The sequence below is a fragment of the Pterocles gutturalis genome, unplaced genomic scaffold, assembly GCF_000699245.1.
Source record: "Pterocles gutturalis isolate BGI_N339 unplaced genomic scaffold, ASM69924v1 scaffold373, whole genome shotgun sequence".
NCBI classification, from domain to species: domain Eukaryota; kingdom Metazoa; phylum Chordata; class Aves; order Pterocliformes; family Pteroclidae; genus Pterocles; species Pterocles gutturalis.
In genome coordinates, this window is record NW_010120117.1 from 118,687 (window position 1) to 135,882 (window position 17,196).

The 17,196-nt window shown below is 42.0% G+C and overlaps 1 protein-coding gene across 3 annotated transcripts in view; it reads left to right on the forward strand.

The window, feature by feature from the left end:
• GRIA1 (glutamate receptor, ionotropic, AMPA 1) overlaps positions 1-17,196 on the forward strand; it is a 119,991-nt gene that overhangs the window by 73,679 nt on the left and 29,116 nt on the right. For all 3 annotated transcript variants that reach the window (XM_010076753.1, XM_010076752.1, XM_010076754.1), the window contains 6 exons: positions 1,191-1,352; positions 2,522-2,689; positions 6,307-6,411; positions 8,540-8,650; positions 9,607-9,813; positions 10,957-11,327. In XM_010076753.1, the coding sequence (XP_010075055.1) occupies positions 1,191-1,352; positions 2,522-2,689; positions 6,307-6,411; positions 8,540-8,650; positions 9,607-9,813; positions 10,957-11,327 (1,124 nt within the window). The remainder of the gene's footprint in view (positions 1-1,190; positions 1,353-2,521; positions 2,690-6,306; positions 6,412-8,539; positions 8,651-9,606; positions 9,814-10,956; positions 11,328-17,196) is intronic.

Genomic DNA, 17,196 nt, shown 5'->3' on the forward strand with positions numbered 1-17,196 from the left:
CCTGGGAACAACGTGACTTGCCTTTTTTAACTCACACCATCATATGTTTGAGACAAAGCAAGGCAGAGAAACCCAGGGGTAGGTTGAGAAGGTGCCCGCAGAGAACAGGCACCAGCAGCATGTGGTGGAGGGCAGGGGGAAGGCAGACCTCGAGCAAGCTCTTCTGTTGCATTATGATTAATCCTCACATTCATTTTCCCTTGTGCATTATGTTGTTAACAGTAGTAGGGAAAATAACTGGCTGCATCTCTTGTGCTTGTATTCCAAAAGAAAAAGCACCAGACATCAGCCTGTGCCACATACAGCAGCCCAAGCAGGAGGGGAGAGTATCTGTCCAAGCACCTGCCTTGTGCAAGGAGGCACAGCAAACAGTTTTGCATAGCAGGAGTGCTGATGAGACAGGATCAAAGCTGGGACACCAAAAATGACCTCTTCTCCATATTGCTTGCAGTGTATCTCTAATTATTTTTTTGCTTCTGACTCAACAGCAGTGACTAATTCTACAATTCCACCCCAATACACATGTGTATTTGCGCACTTGCGTTCATCATATGCAGTGGGCAAGAAGTAGAGCAGAATAACAAAGAAATAAAAGAAATGTATTTTATTAGTAATCTGAAGTCCAAAAAAGTACCCTTTTTTCCTCCCAAATTAGCAAATCCTATAAACTGGCTTTTCTAATAGACAGACTCCTTTGACAAGCTGACCAACCACTTACTTCTTGATATGCTGAAAGTTCATTGTTCAGGATTTGTTTTCCTCTGCAAACTGTGATTTGAAAAGAAGTAGCCTATTGATCAGTGACTGAGTGCATAAAAGCCAGAGCTGAGTGAATAATTCTGTATAAAAGTTACATCTGGGTGAATAATTCTTTCTAATATATTTGGAGAATTTTATTAGTTTCATCCAAGCATTATTTGGGATATATTTTTCCATTACTCTTTTAGTTTTCTTGCAAATGAGCTGTTATTAATATGATTATTTGTCTTCCTGGGTGGAAACAAGAAGATATGTCCAGCTCAGAGCCTGTGAGAAAGGGAAGTGGTGCCTCTCTTGAACTAGACCTTGCCTCGCAGAGGGAAGAGATTTTCCCTAAGCTGGCTGCCATATGCATGGATAGACAGGATTCCTCTTATCCACCCTGAGATATGTTCCTCCAATGAGCTTCTCCTGTTTCTCTCCTGTACTAGGGGTTCATGGATATTGACCTGACCAAATTCAAGGAGAGCGGAGCCAATGTAACTGGCTTCCAGTTGGTGAATTACACGGATGCTGTTCCCGCCAGGATTATGCAGCAGTGGAGGAATAATGATGCCAGGGAGCATCCTCGTGTGGACTGGAAGAGGCCAAAGGCAAGTGGTATAAAAAAAAATAATGTTTAATTTAGGGTCCATCTGGCTCAATTAAAGTTATGCTCATCTCTTTGCTCTTTAATCTCATTCTGCAAACCCATCATTTAATATGATTGTGAACAGTATCCATTCTAGGTGCCTCAACACTGTCTAAATGATAATAGACAGTAGTACTGTCTGCTAAGAAATACACAAGTTGGTGTATTCACTTAGCCTCCTTGCTTTTACCCTCCTTAAAGCTAAGGATTAAACATCTCATAATGTTCAGTACATAGAGAAGAAAAAGCCTCATTAACTTCGTAGCCTTTGACTTGTTTACTAGATATCCAGTAACAAAAAACGTCTTTCTAGATGTTCTTTTTGAGCATTTCAAATCAGTGTGTACAACAGAGGGGAAATATATTTTAAGTCCTAAGAGAGACACAAGACCCTGAAGCTGCAGAGGGGAAAGGAGAGGGGGGAGGTTGTTTTTTTTCTAGCTGACATTTGAAAACAAATACACTTGTGACAAACAGTCAGCAATAGAAATGTTAACTTCGGAAGTATTAGTTTGAGAAAGTTGCAAACAAATTAATCACTAGGTGATCATAGGAAAATAAATTAAGTCTGAGGGTTATTATTCAGAATAACACCCTTCAAACCCTTTCTGTACAAGCTTCTGCTTGAGTGACCTCAACTTTTGCAGATTTTTTGCACATTGAAGTAGGGTTTTCTGGCGTCCACCTGTGACTAGAAAGGATCCCTTGTTATTTGATTTTGTGTATCTCACACTTACACTGTATAATGTATTCCTTAAAGGTTCAGGTCAAAGATTCTGATTAAACACAAAGACTTGGGTTACAGGTGAATGGCTTTTAGGGCTGAGTGCTCCTCAGGGAGTGCAGTCTGAAGGCAGCTGGGCTGGAAGACTGAAAGGCAAAGCAGAGCCACCCCTAGTTCTGAATCAGGACCCATTCCTTCGCTCTCCTGTCCTCTGAGAGAGAAGGTACCAACTTTCACGAGTCAACAGGACAGTGGTGATTACAGGGAGCAAGAGGCTGTTCATCTTCATAGATGGAAGGATGAAAACAGGACAAATCATCTAAAAAATGCCATGAGGCAAACCAGTGTAGCACGCCTGAGGTCAGCTCACCCTGACAGGCAACGTACAACTCCTCTTCTCTTTCTAGTACACATCAGCCCTAACGTACGACGGGGTCCGGGTGATGGCCGAGGCCTTTCAGAACCTGCGGAGGCAGCGGATCGACATCTCCCGTCGCGGCAACGCTGGGGACTGCCTTGCCAACCCGGCTGTGCCCTGGGGACAAGGCATCGACATCCAGAGAGCTCTGCAGCAGGTTCGAAACCCAACTGATGTGTGTGCTGCAAGAACGGCTGAATGTAGTCTGTGGGTGGGGGAAGAGGTGGGATTAGCAGCAGAAACGCTCAAACCAATCACTTGGGATGAGGAACTGAGCCTTCCCCATTAGAGCCAGGTCTCCTAGAGAGTTCAGGGTCACATCCAGCAAACTGCTTTTCCTGGTACCATCTGGTGTGTCCTTGACTTCTCTAATTTCTGTTGAGTTCTGGAATGGAAAAGCCAAAATATTATCTCATAAAATCTTATGTCTCTTTTTATCTTCCCCTTCCCAAGAGAGAGACCTGCTCAGACCATGTTTTTTGAAGCTCCTTTGACTCTGTGTGAACTCAGCTTCAGTTCCAGACTGCTAATGAAGCTTGAAACCATGTGAATTTTGCCTTATGTGTTGGTTATCATCAAAATGTTCTCAAAGCCCAGACTGTAGCTTGTTTCATACTATGAGGATTGGTAAAAGTCTTAATAACAGGCATTTAGATAGTTTATTCCTTAAATCTGATAATCTTGCTTTTTTCATCCTGAAAAAAAAATTAGATTTTTGAATAAACAAAAAAACCTACATGAAATTTAGAGTGAGAGAGAAAAACAATACACTCCAAAACTTATAAAGGTAGAACATTTCAAAATTTCATTACATTTCAAGACTGACATTAATTTCTAGCATTTTTCTTTTTTCAGAATAAAATAGATGGATTCCTTATAAACACTGATAGTTCAGTGTTATCCAAGTATATCTTATCCCATGTTCTTTCCTTAACTGTGAAGAAGGCAAGAAGATCAAAATTAATTTGGTTAATTTGCATCATATGTAAATTTCCCCAAGTATTCTGTTTTGATTCAGTTTTGGCTTACTGGTAAACAACAATTTCTTTAAAACTAAATCTTGCCTTTGATTTTATTTTATTGCTTGGATTCAATTTTTTCCTAAGTCTGTCATTGACTTTCTGTATGACCTTGGGCAAATCACTGTCAGAGCTTCTCCAAACCCTTGTAATAAAATCAGCCTTCTTGATGCGTTAGGGAGGTTGGTTACCTAATAAATATGAAATACTTGGAAGTCTTCTAATGAGCAATGGGTTCTCAAGCATTTTCCTTTATTGAATTTATGAGGATAGAATATCAACATCAGATGGCTAGAAAATACAACTTTGGGTGTGTGTTGGACGATCTCCTCTGAAGTTTCCTCATCTCTTCATTAAAACAATTTCAAAAGTATTAATTTTTCAACTGTAGTGCTTTTGGGCAAAGAACATGATGAACCATTTGCTAAAGTTGATTCTTTACCATTGAAAAATTATAGTTTTCAAAAGGTTTGATCAGTTTAGTTGAGATGGTGAAAATAAAAGGCTCTGAAACAGGTAGGGGAAAAAGTCTCCTAGGGAAATTTTAACTATGAATTTAATAATCATCCAACATTTAGTATTGTAGCAAGAAAGGCAGATGGAAATAGAAGAACTTACTATTAGATTGAAGGTTTGAGTTATCCTTTCTGTAAAGACTCACAATTAGGGCAATTCTTGCAGCTATTCACAGTGTGCTTTCTCTTCACCTCCCATTTGCTAATGCCTAAAATTTTATAAGCTGTTTAAAAGCAAAAGGTTTCTCTACTTATTTCTACTCAAATGTTTGGAATAAGCACCTGAATTGCCTTATTTCTGTTTAGTGTAGGAAGAAGTCATGGATGGCAGGAGCAAAGATGAAAAGCAATTTAAAACATTCTGCAGTTTTTCAGAAACAGAAATCTAATGCATCTCAGCAAAATGTGTGCTTTTATTAAAGATAAATACTTTTTTTCCAGGAAAAAAACCTCACAAAATATCGCTTTAAAACAACGCACTGAAGTTTCAGTTTTACTTTGAAAAGATTATGATAATTTTTGACTGATTTTTTTTTTTGCTAATGTTATTTGGTTAGCACCTCTAGTAAGCAAGTAGCTAGTCCCTGCAAACCGGGAGGCCACAATAGCATCCTTCTCCTGCAGCTCCCCCAGCAAAGAACCACATGCTCGTGTCTTATACATAAATGTGCTTAAATGCTCCATGACTCCAGTTGACTTTACTGGTGCTTAGCACTGTTGAAATCAGTCCTCACTGTGGCTGGTAGTGGTTCAGGGGGTCTCAGAGGACAGTAAATGATGGAAAAGCTGTGCTGCAGCCTCCAGGATGGATGAGAGAGACCCCTTTTGCCATTTCAGTGTCACATGGATATCAGACAATTCAGATTTCATTCATTCAGAGGAAACTGGTTCTGTACACCTGCCTTTTAGTGCATATAAAGCTACAAAACATGAGCACCTGTGACCTGAGCTTCAGAATCAGTCAAGACCCAAAAAAGAAAACCAAAGGGGCCATGAAAAAGCAGTGCTTAGGAAAATAGTGCATCTGTCTTTTATGGATGTGTTGTGTCTTGTGAGAAGGGAAAAGCATGTTTCTCCAAGTATCACCAGGAATACCTCTTGACTTGAAGGAGCTTCAGAAAATACTGGCAGATGTTCATTTTCATGACAAACCTTTGTGGTAATAGCTAGAAAACAAACACGGTTTGAGCAGATTAGCAACAGATTTCTTCCGTAGTGATTCATCCTCGTTTCTTCACTATGGGTCTTTATTCTGAGGATGTCAGGGCACATAAAAAGGCAGTAAATACCTGTTCCCATTTTGCATGTGGGAAGACTTCAATTCGGGGACAATAGATTTTTCTGAAGCAAGTGGAAGGGCTGAGAATAGACCTTTAATTCCCAGTGAATCTGGTGGTGTGAGTACTCCTCCACATGGCCGCTGGAGACACCCAAACTTGCACTCCTTTTCCCACAGTCCTGGTCCCCACTGCCTGCTCTGGTCACACCATATGTGACCCCAGTCGGAAGCCCTTCTCCGCACCAGGCTGGGCACTTTGGCAGCAAGTCAAATGGCCACACTGAGAGGAGTTCAGGACGTGGAATGTGATGTGAGCAATGCTCTTCAGCTTGGCGATGTTATCAGCAGAGATTTATGATTAAAAGTTTTCTATGCAAATCTCATTTACAATACTAAATTGTCAGGTTTTACCAGGCTGGTGCAGAGGTAATTAAATGTGCTTGTTGACTGATAGACTCCTCTCTGTCGAAAGGTGGCAGCTGGGAGCTGTGGCCACGGTTTCGTATTTCCTCCAAATACAGTTCCTGATTTGGACTGACAAATTCTTTACCAAATCCTGACTCCAGGTCAGATTTAGAAAATATAAAAAAACACCCACAGAACACAAAGAGTTCAGAGCTAATTTAGCTCACTGTCACATCCTAAGAGGTGATGTGCTCACAGACATGATCCAGCTCTTACGCATCACTGAGCTCAGTAGCAGACCACTAAGTTTTAAGAGAAAGGGTTTTTATAAGAAAGGGTAAGTTAAGAGAAAGGGTGTGCACATGGCCAGGCATGCTGTAAAGAATGTACCTAAGCAAAAGCCCGCTGTCAGACAGATGTCCTGTCTCCCTCCATGGATTTGAGAGACATGTCTGCATTCTCCATCCTTCCTCCCCTCACCTCTTACTGCTGACAAATCCCCACCACGTGGGATACTGACCCATTTGTTCTCCTCATTGGTATTTATGTTTTTAAGGTCCGTTTTGAAGGATTGTCTGGCAACGTTCAGTTTAATGAGAAGGGACGGAGGACCAACTACACTCTCCATGTGATTGAGATGAAACATGATGGGATCAGAAAGGTAAAGTATAGAGCAACCTGAAATCCTGTGTCAGTCCGGCGTTCAAGTTATGGTGTGGTTAGATCTCAACAGACGTTTCTGCTCATGAAGGCTTGCATGTGGAGTCACCACAAGTGCGTTCCCAGCTCCCTGCATGTGCAAAGATAAACACAAGGGAAAACTCATGGTGTATTACTAAAAAAAGACAACATATGGAAGGGGTTATCAAGAGCAACAAGGGCATCTCTGCTGTGGGACAAGGATTTTCAGGAAAGTAAAAGCTTGGCCCACTCAGACTTGCTATTGGCAGGGCACGTTGGCTCAGTCCCAGTTGCAAGACTGTCTGGTTTTGCTCTCCTGCTTTTCTTTTCCAAAGATGAGCCAAGGCAGATCCAAGCAGAAGCTGTCTGCCCTAGCCAGTGTAGGTGAACCCTTTATGTTGACCTAATTCTGCTCTCCTTGAAGTGATAAGAGCTTAACCATGTCCTGATAGCTATACAGACATTCATGCTGTTCTGGAGTCTTGATCCCTTTCTATATTCCAGGCACTTTGAAAAATCTGGCCTTGTTCAGGGATGCTGACCCCTTGAAACACTAATCCTTCTGAAAATCTGATTCTATGTGCTCATGTCCCACCTTAGCCTTAGATACTACCCATCTGAAGAACAAAGAATAACTGAGTTATTCCATCAATAAAGGAGAGCTACCATATATTTTGGAATGGGGCATTCACTGGCCTCCTTCTGCACCCTCTCAGACCTTTGAAAAATAAGAGACTTGTTTGGATCTAAGAAAAAGAGTGAAAGCTCCACATTTACATCCCCTACCCCAGATTTCATACTTACACCCGAGAGCAGACTAAGTGAGATCAAAGCCCACCACAGTCAAGTGAAAAAAGGCAAATTTCTCATTGAGAAAAAAAAGAAGTGTCATTTTGAAGACATAAAATTCGTCTTGTTCATCTGCTTGGTATTCATAAGAGGACAAATACAGTATTATGTCCAGTTTTGGGCTTTGAATTTTAAGAAGTTGTCAATCTGGAGAGAGTCTAGAGGAGAAAAAGTGCAACAGCTAAATGTCTTGGTTTGGCTGTGTATTTACTGACAGAAATGATACTTGTTTGGAAGACATGTACATCACTGCCACGATGCATATTGTATCTTAGATCCACCAGGTTAGAGGTGCAAAACAAACATACATGTCCCCATTCACATTCCCCTAGGGCAGAGCTTTGGAAGCTCTTTCCTTGCTCTCCTTTCTTTTTGTCTGTGCAATGAAGAGAGATGAGAAGCCTGCTTAGATTTTTCCTTCTGAGCTGTCATGATCTCTAATCTGCCATCAGCAGGCTCCTGGTCGTGCCCTGTGTTAATACCCTTTCCCATTTACTGTGATAAAAAATTCCTTTCACAGGAGCAGAACTCAGGCAACTTCATGCTTACATGAGGTGATGGAAAACCTCTTATAAAATCAAGCTCTCAAAGTGGATAACCTCAACAATGATCTTCCTAGTGATATTCAGCGGCACTCTGCTTTACCTGCAAGCAGTGATAGATCAGCCCAAATCCCTGATTATTAATAAGCACAGTTTAACATGAGAGGTCTTCCCATTACAACTGATCTGGTTATTCATAACCCCAAACTTTTTGACACTGGCCAAAGTTGGGAGTTTTTTCTCACTGGATTTTTTTTGTCCTGTTGTCTCAAGATGTCCTAAGAGTCATTCCTATGTTCACGGAGGCTTTCAGCTGCAGGACAGCATTTTAACACCCTATAGCATCTGGCCGTGCAGAAGGCATGCTCACCATCAGAAAAATATTCAGAAGCCATACAGAGGAAGTGTGAACCCTTGCCATAGGGATAAGGCAGGGGATGGAGTAATCCCGCAGGACCATGTGCCAAATATTTTTACGTGCATGCAAGCACTCTGCTGCTGTAGCGTATCATGCATGTTATTTTCAGGCTGGAGGCATGGTGGGATGGGGGAGTTCCTGGTCCCACCAGCAAACATCATCAAGAATCAGGAGAGGAGAACTCTGTTTGGGTATGAACATAGAGAGCGAGCTGACCCTGCTTGCATGGCCCTGTAACCATATCTTGGTTAATATTACAAAGAGATATCAATGAGATATCCTGGTTTTGTATTTGGCAGATTGGTTACTGGAATGAAGATGAGAAGTTGGTTCCAGCAGCCATAGACACTCAAAGCGGCAATGAGTCTACAAGCCTCCAGAACAGGACTTACATAGTCACAACTATCCTAGTAAGTGCTGTGACTTCTATCCCAGCTCTCCCTCTCCTCCATCTCCCTGATGTGCAGACTCCCTCTTCCCCCTCATGTGCCCTCCTTTGCACTGTATCATTTTTATAATAGCAATAACAATAATAATAATAATAATAACAGCATTTACTATTTCCTGCCAGGTCCATAAAGGTATCTGAAAATTGCTGTGGCTAATTAAATAGGTATTAAAGAGCTCTCATGCTTAAGTGTAGAAAACACAAAAGATTATGACAAGATAGTAGAGGCATCAGCATAGGTAAATTAGGAACATTATACCTGTGCTTTGTATTTAGCCCACAGAATGGGGGCTGTAATTTTGGGAAGGATAAGCTGTATTGTGCAGAGAGGCTGAATCATAGCTTTAAAAACAAATCTCCACTATAATAATGAAGGAATAATAGGTACCATAATGTATGGTATCATGTATTGTGTCATTGCACACGCTTACCCTGCAGAAACACGAAATTTTACTGACTTGTTTGTTGAATGCTTACTGGAAGTCTGCAGAGAAGACACAATACCCAAACTGAGTTAAAAATCTTAAGGCGCTATCCTGTCCAGTAGATTTGACTCTGCCTGTGCCCCCACAGGCAGACGGGCTTTTAAAAATTCACAGCTCCGATGCTCTAAATATCCCCTCTAGAACTGCAGTGAAAGGTTTGGTGCCCAAATTGCCCCAGCTACTTCATTCCCCTCAGGAATCCTGCAAGAAGCTGCATGATTCTGCATGAATAAACTGAATGTCACAATAAAAATCATACCTCCTATCTTCTAAAATAAGCCCATTTGTGTATTGACTGTGCCCTTCGGTACAGAAACACAAAGCAAGAGCTTTGCAAGGGGACCAGAAGCTACACAGTGGGGTCTAGTCTGAGCCCCTGATACGCGTCTCCAGAACGTGGAGCATTCCTCAATATTGGTCTGCTCTGTGCCAGGAAGATCCATATGTGATGCTCAAGAAGAATGCCAACCAGTTTGAAGGCAACGAGAGGTATGAAGGCTACTGTGTGGAGCTCGCTGCTGAGATTGCGAAGCATGTTGGCTACCACTACAGGCTGGAGATCGTCAGAGATGGGAAGTATGGAGCCCGGGACCCCGACACCAAAACGTGGAATGGCATGGTGGGAGAACTCGTCTATGGGGTGAGCTTCCAACCTTGTCCATTGTCTTTAGCTGCTGGTACTTGAGAACATATTGAAGCCCTAGAGTTAAAAGGAGCCCTGCCTTCTGTCAGCCTGAGCTGTCTTGAGGACTGCAGCTCCAAAAATACAATCAACCCAAGTAAAACTTTTTAATTTAGGGAGGGACAGCATATTTTGTGCCTATGGAAATGTCAAAATGTTTCCTTTCAACAGTTCCAAGATTCTTTTTCTTTCCATTTTTGGAAGAAGAAGTATTGAAACGTCAAACTTTCCCATGGGTAGAATCTCCACATTTTACTCTAATTTATATTTGCATGATAATGGCAGGATGAAAGAAGGACAAGATTTGAACACTCAGCATGTGACTGGTGAGCAGTAGGACTAGGCTGCTTTCTATCTAGACACTCATTTCCATCATCTCAGATATACATCTGCACCCTGCACTTCTAAACCTGGTTCGGTTTGGTAGTTCAGAATCTGTGGTGTTTAGGTCATCCTTCAGAGGGTTCTGATTTTCCCTCCTAGGGAAAGGGGAAATTAGTGTAGGGAGCATCAGTGCCCAAGCCTCTGTGTCACTGTGTTGGAGCAGGGGATGATCTGTCTCCTGCTGGTAGCTCCCCAGTATCTGCCGACAGCCATTTCAGTGCGTTTCCCTTTCCATTTTCAAGACAGATTGTAAAATAAGTGGAGAGTGCACATCAGTGTCACTGGAACATTTTTCCTCATCTCCTGCATCAGTTATGCAATCAAAAAGCAGTTCCTGATGGAAGTAAACACGCTGGCATCCGTTTTCAGGCGATTGGCCTTTCCTTGCCTCTTGTGATGTCTGGATGATAAAGCTCTTTCAGCAAAAATCATCTGCATCAGACTGTGACATCAGTGGGTAAATCAGACACAAAGAGCTAGGTGGCTGCAAAAAGAAAATGCTGTGATTTCAAAACAGAACTGGTAATCAGTACTGATAAAATGGAAATAATCCACCAATATTATGGGCTACTTCTTTTAACATTTCTCTTGCAATTGGTTTTGTCTGATTGCTTCTGAGATAGTGGGGGTAAACAGAGATCAAAGGAGCATAAGCTGGAGTTAGGAGATCTATTTTATCCCCAGAATGCAAATCTCTTTTCTGTCTCTCCTTTTCAGAGGGCGGATGTGGCTGTGGCACCATTAACCATCACTCTGGTTCGAGAAGAGGTTATAGACTTTTCTAAACCGTTCATGAGTTTAGGTATCTCTATCATGATAAAAAAACCTCAGAAGTCCAAACCAGGAGTTTTTTCCTTTCTGGACCCTTTGGCTTACGAGATATGGATGTGCATTGTCTTTGCCTACATTGGAGTGAGCGTTGTCCTCTTCCTCGTGAGTCGCTTCAGCCCTTATGAGTGGCACACCGAGGAATTCGAGGAAGGACGGGACCAGCCAGCCAACGACCAGACGAATGAGTTTGGGATATTCAACAGTCTCTGGTTCTCCCTAGGAGCTTTCATGCAGCAGGGATGTGATATTTCTCCAAGGTAGGTTGCCTTTCCCAATTAACCTTCTTCCAGTTCATATGGTTTAATCTTTCTACATGCTTTGGAGCTGAACAGGTTTTTGTTTGACCTTCCTTCCTGAAACATAATGTAGTTTAGTGAATCACTTACAGGTTCTGAAAAGATCCAAGGGTTCACAGATCTCACAGCCGTGAACTTGAGTCCTCAAACTTGGGACCATAAAAATACCATTCTGAATTTATCCTGGAGAGTTCTTTTGAGGGAATTTACAGAAATGCAAAAAAAAAAAAAAATTTCTAAAGCCACCCAGTTGCGATCGATTTTTGTCAGTCATGTGTTTTGTTGCTGTTAGAAACAAGATCATTCTAGCATTATAGGTAAGCTATAAAATTCCAGTAAAGTAGGGAGAAATAATACAGTAGGTGCGCAGTGAAAGGTTATATGGTCTGTGCCAAAGATTATGGAGCACTATGAGTGGCTTTAAGAATTATTGGCCTTTAGAAAGGCCAGAGGAGTATTGAGTTTTGCGTCTGGTTCCCATTTCAGTCAATAGTTCCATAGGACCCAAAGTCCAAAGCGTTACTGAAGGAACTTTTGGTGGAGACATTTATTGTCTATATAAATTAATGGCTCTTGTGATTACTTTTAGATAATTCTTCTTGGAAAAGCTGGCACAATATAAGGTGGTCAGAAAACTACATGAAATGCAGAACATGTAAATCTGTGATAGGGACACAAGCAGAGATTTATTTGTAAATAATGTCTGGGAATACCTCCTTCATTTTTGAGAGCTGTATTCCCACAAGCCTTATGACAGAGACTTTGCCTGCTGCAGGAGCCCATGACACACACATCTTCTCAATACTTTGTTCATACAAAGGTGGTCAGAATGCAAAGAAAAATAATTAAAAGGATAGGAACCAAATAGCTGCAAGAGTGTCTCTGATAGATTTTCTTGTTTATTTACACAAGTTGTGTGTCCAGTAAGTGATGTCTGTAATAGCTGAGGGCTCTTTATTCTGCTATGTGTATATTCACATGAGGCAGGACCAGAGGTGAGCCAGGGATAAGGTTTTGACACCTCCAGTGTTTTGTGTCCAGGGCAGATGTACTTAGGGTTTGTGAGGCTGAAAAAGAATGAATGAGCTGTGGCGTGGGATATGGCTCATATGTATCCATCATTCCATGTGGGTTGGACAGAGAGCATGTGGACAGACCAAGCACCAAAGCTGCCAGATGCTGCAGGACACCGCTGTCGTCTGCTCTTTCCACAGCTCTGAGAGGCACACGTGTCCCAGGTTAGGCTAAGAACATTTTTGGCCAGGTTTGACTCAAAGCCAGTAATGAGAATGAATTTACAGGCAGCATATGCATTTCTGCATTTACATGTCATGGTGACATCTGAAGTGATGCTCTGATAAAAGCAAACCTCAGAGAGGCATTTTGTTTTCTTTTTTGCCCATCCTTCCTTTTCAGGGCTTTGTCTCCCTTCTCTTCAAGGGAAATTTCAGCAGAGACGTGTCTTGTGGGTGAACACAGGCAAAAGTTAATTTCCCACATTCTGGGATGGTATGAAAGCTCGGAGGGCGAGAAGGAGAAACAACTCCATTGACAGCTGGAGATAACACCGTGCAGCTCAGCACAGCTCCCGTGGGATGGCAGGGTGGGCAGGCACCAGTGTGTTGGCTATCGGATGTCAGTTTGTCCAAATAATTAGTTTGGGACAGCGAGGAAAGAGGAGCCTGCAGGACACTCTGATAGTGAGAGTGTTTGTAAATGTGTTTTATCATCTGGTCATCGATTAGTCGGAGTCCAGGTGGAGCATTCGGAAAGTCTTCCCACCAGAGGGAATTTCAGCTTTATCGCTGTCTGGTAACACAGCCCTGTGCATTAGGATCAGGTTATTGTGATTTTTATTCTCATTGTTGTTCCTGGCATCATTATTCTTATTTAGGAAAGAGAAGTTGTTCCTTTGGGGACATTTCAATAGTCAGTTTCTGTTCCAAGGAGAAGCATGGAGAGGTGAAAAGCTGAGACTCTGTGGAATAGCAAATTTGAAACTATCTTTAATAAACAGTTTAGGGGAAAGATCAGTGGGTTTGGATTCAAATAATAAGATTTTCTCTATCTAAACAACATGCTTTGAATAACCATTTCAAAGTGTTGTTTTATTTTGCTTTGAAATGGAAAATGAGAATGATTCTGTCATTGTTATTTTAATGTTGTTAATTTGATCATCCTGATAATGAATATTACAATTTCATTGAAACCAATATTTTCCCATGGAGCACAAGAGCACTTTCTGACTCCAAATATTTGCAAGAAGAGAAAATTTGAAAAAGGAAAAAAGGGAATTATTATAACTCCCAGTACTCTGAGTACAGCTCCTTGAGATGGTTGCAAGTGGAGGGGGACATTTCTGTGAAATGTGAAAGCAAGGAGGAAGCAGAAGAGTGAGAATTTCTGTAGGATGCTGTTGTACAGAAAGGCTCTGAGCGTGCTCCGTATTTCACATGTATTTTTCACACGAACCTAGTGCAGGATTTCTGTGACACATCACTTAGAATTGAATGCTTGGTGGAATGACATTGTGGGCAGGTGAGGATCTGCTCTATTCCAATATATTTCCTATCCGGTTGCTTCTAAACTTACCACTACAATCTCTCAGCATCTCCCCAGTAACGTATTAACCAACATAAATAGCTTCTGTTATACATCTGTCATTCTCTCCCCAGCAGCAAGGAGCAAGTGCAGGGGTGTATTTTGTTTTTGTAGAGGTTTTGGTTTGTTTATTTCAGTTTTGTTTTGGGAAGGAGTAGGGGAAATTTGTCTGGAGGTTTTTAGGTTGTTTTTTTTTTCAGAGCATGTTTGTTTTAAATGCATATGCCACTATGTATTTTTCAAAAAAAAAAAAAAAAAAGAAAAGATCAAAACCACAGACACATCACTCAGCACAGCGGGTGGTGAGGTTTGCAGCAGCTGCCTGCTCTTGTAAATGTGTGTTCCGCAGTCTCAGACCAGTCCCCAGGGAATTTCAGTCCCCCACAGAGACAAAAAATTTGCTTTGGAAGGCAAGTGGTGTCCTTTCTAAGGACACCTGACTTACTAACCAGAACTTTAAGCAGGTTTTTAAGTGTGCTGGTCACAACCTGCCAAGCACTTTAAAGGTACACGGGGAATTGGATGACCTGCTGATGTCCAAGACAGAGCGTAGCTCTGGGTTCTGTGCTCGTAGCCTCTTCTCCTGAGGAGTGAGGAGACTGCTGTGCGTGAGGTCGACTGATGTCCTTGAAGCTCTGAAACCTTCTTGTCTGTGCATGGACAGCACGAGTGTGACAAAGGCCAGGCAGTAACCAGTTGTGAGTCCCAGCCAGAGCCAGTGGCAGTCTGCGTTGTGCCTTTGGATGCTGCTACATGAGCGTAAGCAAGGAATCCATCCTTCCTAAGCCCAAAATGGACTCACTCAGCTGTAGGTCCATAGTTTCAACCAAAGGAGGCTGGGAGTTCTTGGGCATTTCCCACGGTAGCGTGCCGTCCCCCTTCTGCACCGTCACCGAGCTGCGGCCACACTGGCTGCGGTTCAGTCACTACCATGTGAACTAAATTGTCCTGGTTGAGGTGAGATGGTCCCTGTCGTTGCCCTTAAAGTCTGTGCTTTCAAAGTACCGGCTGAAACACAGCAGAATGAGGGAGAAGCAGCATTTTGGAGTTGTGAGTAGTTTCCTAGTAATGGGCAGAAATCAGTGAAGTCTGAAACGGGCCATAAACCATTAGGCGTTGCAAAGTGTTACCTTAACTTCAGAAAACAGTCATGAAATTGCAAAAGCACTCCTTAAATGTGAAATACAGACCCGGAAAGGAGATTCTCAGAGCAGGCATCAGAGGTAATAAATATCCCGCAGCCAATAGCGAGACCCTGCAGCAAGAGAAGTGTGAAGTAAGTACGACTCACATTGAACCATTTTTCAGAAATGTAATTTGATAAATTGTCTTCAGAGCTTACAATAACCCCAATGTGTAGCAACTGTGGAGAGTGGGACCTTGCTAACAGCCAGCACGTTGCTGCCATTCCTCACTCAGGACGGACCGAGGCCGTCAAGAAGGAGACCGATGGGACATCTGGACTTCCCAGCCTCCTCAGCAGCAAAATGAGGCGTCTGACTTTTTCATTTGCCCCATCATTTTTGACAAATAAATTATCTGATAGGTGCAAAAGGGACAAAAAAGCAGGGAGCAAAATATATATTTTTGTTGTCAGCTTCCCATCTTGTTCTTCTATTTTTTGTTATCTCAAAATGCATTGCTTCATATGGTTTGAGCCCAACAGAGACTTCCTGTATATCGGAGACTATTAAATTTAATCCAGTTGCTCTTACTGTGACTCGGAAAACTTATGTTTGACTAAAATTAAATATATTTGGCTAAAATATATCTTCCAGAAAGGCATTTATTCTTCCTGTGAAGATACTGTGAGATAGAATATACCATGAGATAGAATATACACAGTTTCTCTCAGCTGAGGGACTATAGGAATCTGGTCCCCACCGGAGTTTGACAGGAGGATAATTATCACACAGTGTCACCCAGTAAATGCAGCCATCCTTTGTGCCCTGCCGGAGAAAAATCAAACAGACTTCTCCAAAAATAAATCCAGCTTCATGGGACCTCTCTTTATACTGTGTTGGAAACAGAATGTGTATGTTGGATTCAGATCAAAACATACCGTGAGTAGAAGGAAAATGTATAGTTGTGTGATGACATGAAAGGGTGTGATGACACAACAGGGTGTGATGACACAATAGGATATCATGTCACAGTACCTGGACAACACAGCTTGAAATTGCTCATTATAATCTGCATGACTGAGAACAGAGCTGGAGATGAGCTGGTCAGCCTGTGCTGGAAGTGAAACGATTAATAAAGCTTTAATTACAGCCTGTGTCTGGGAGAGAGACAGGCTTGAGAGGGGACATTCGAGAGCATCATCAGGGATGCACGAGCATCCCTTTGGGTCTGTGCAAGGTGCCATAGGGGACCACTGCTGGGAGATGGTTGGGCCATACTTAAGATTTAAAGACTGTGGGGTTTTATTGTGTGCAAGGAGACATGGTGCAAGATGTGATCCACCCTTCAGCTGGCTTGGGATAAAGAGTTAAACGGGTCTTAACTCGCTGCAGAGCCCTGACCTGGTGCCTGCACAGGGTGCATTGGCCCATGCTGAGCCGTGACCCTCTGGCTGGAGGAACGTGCTGCTCGGGGAGGTTTGCTCGCGGAGGTGATGAATGAAGGCACTCTGAGGTGGGAAGGAGAGATACAAATGCTGGCTGCTATCCAGTCAATAGATACAATCTATTATTTATAGGCATCCTGTGGACGTTGTTATTTGTTCTTAGTGACATGGAAACAGTGCACTCTGGCTGATCTATGCAGTGTGTAGCTGGGCTTGTATTTCACTGCACTCCTTTGCAGGCTTTCTGTTGCACTCAGTCATAGCAGTTTCTGTGGAAGAGTATTCATTATGTGCCTGTAATTAATGCTGAACATTTTCTTCTGCTGTTTTTCCTGTTTATTTACATTTGTTTTTAGATCAATTGAAAAAAAAACACAGGATGCTTCAGCCATAGAGCTGGTGGAAATAGCAGCAAAATTGCTCCATAAGTTGTTGAGTTTTTTTCCCTAAATTAGGCTCTAGAGATTTTGAAAAATAGCAGCACTTTTAAATTTCATCAAGATGTTCCTAGTACTGCGAGACTTTATCCAGTTTTAGATAAGATCTAAATCAGAAATTGGTTAGAACAAAATTTTTCTCTTTTTTTAGTGAGAGGTTCTATTTGAGTTGTTTCAAAGGAATTATTTCTGTTCTGTCCTTTGTAAATTTACATTTGCAGGG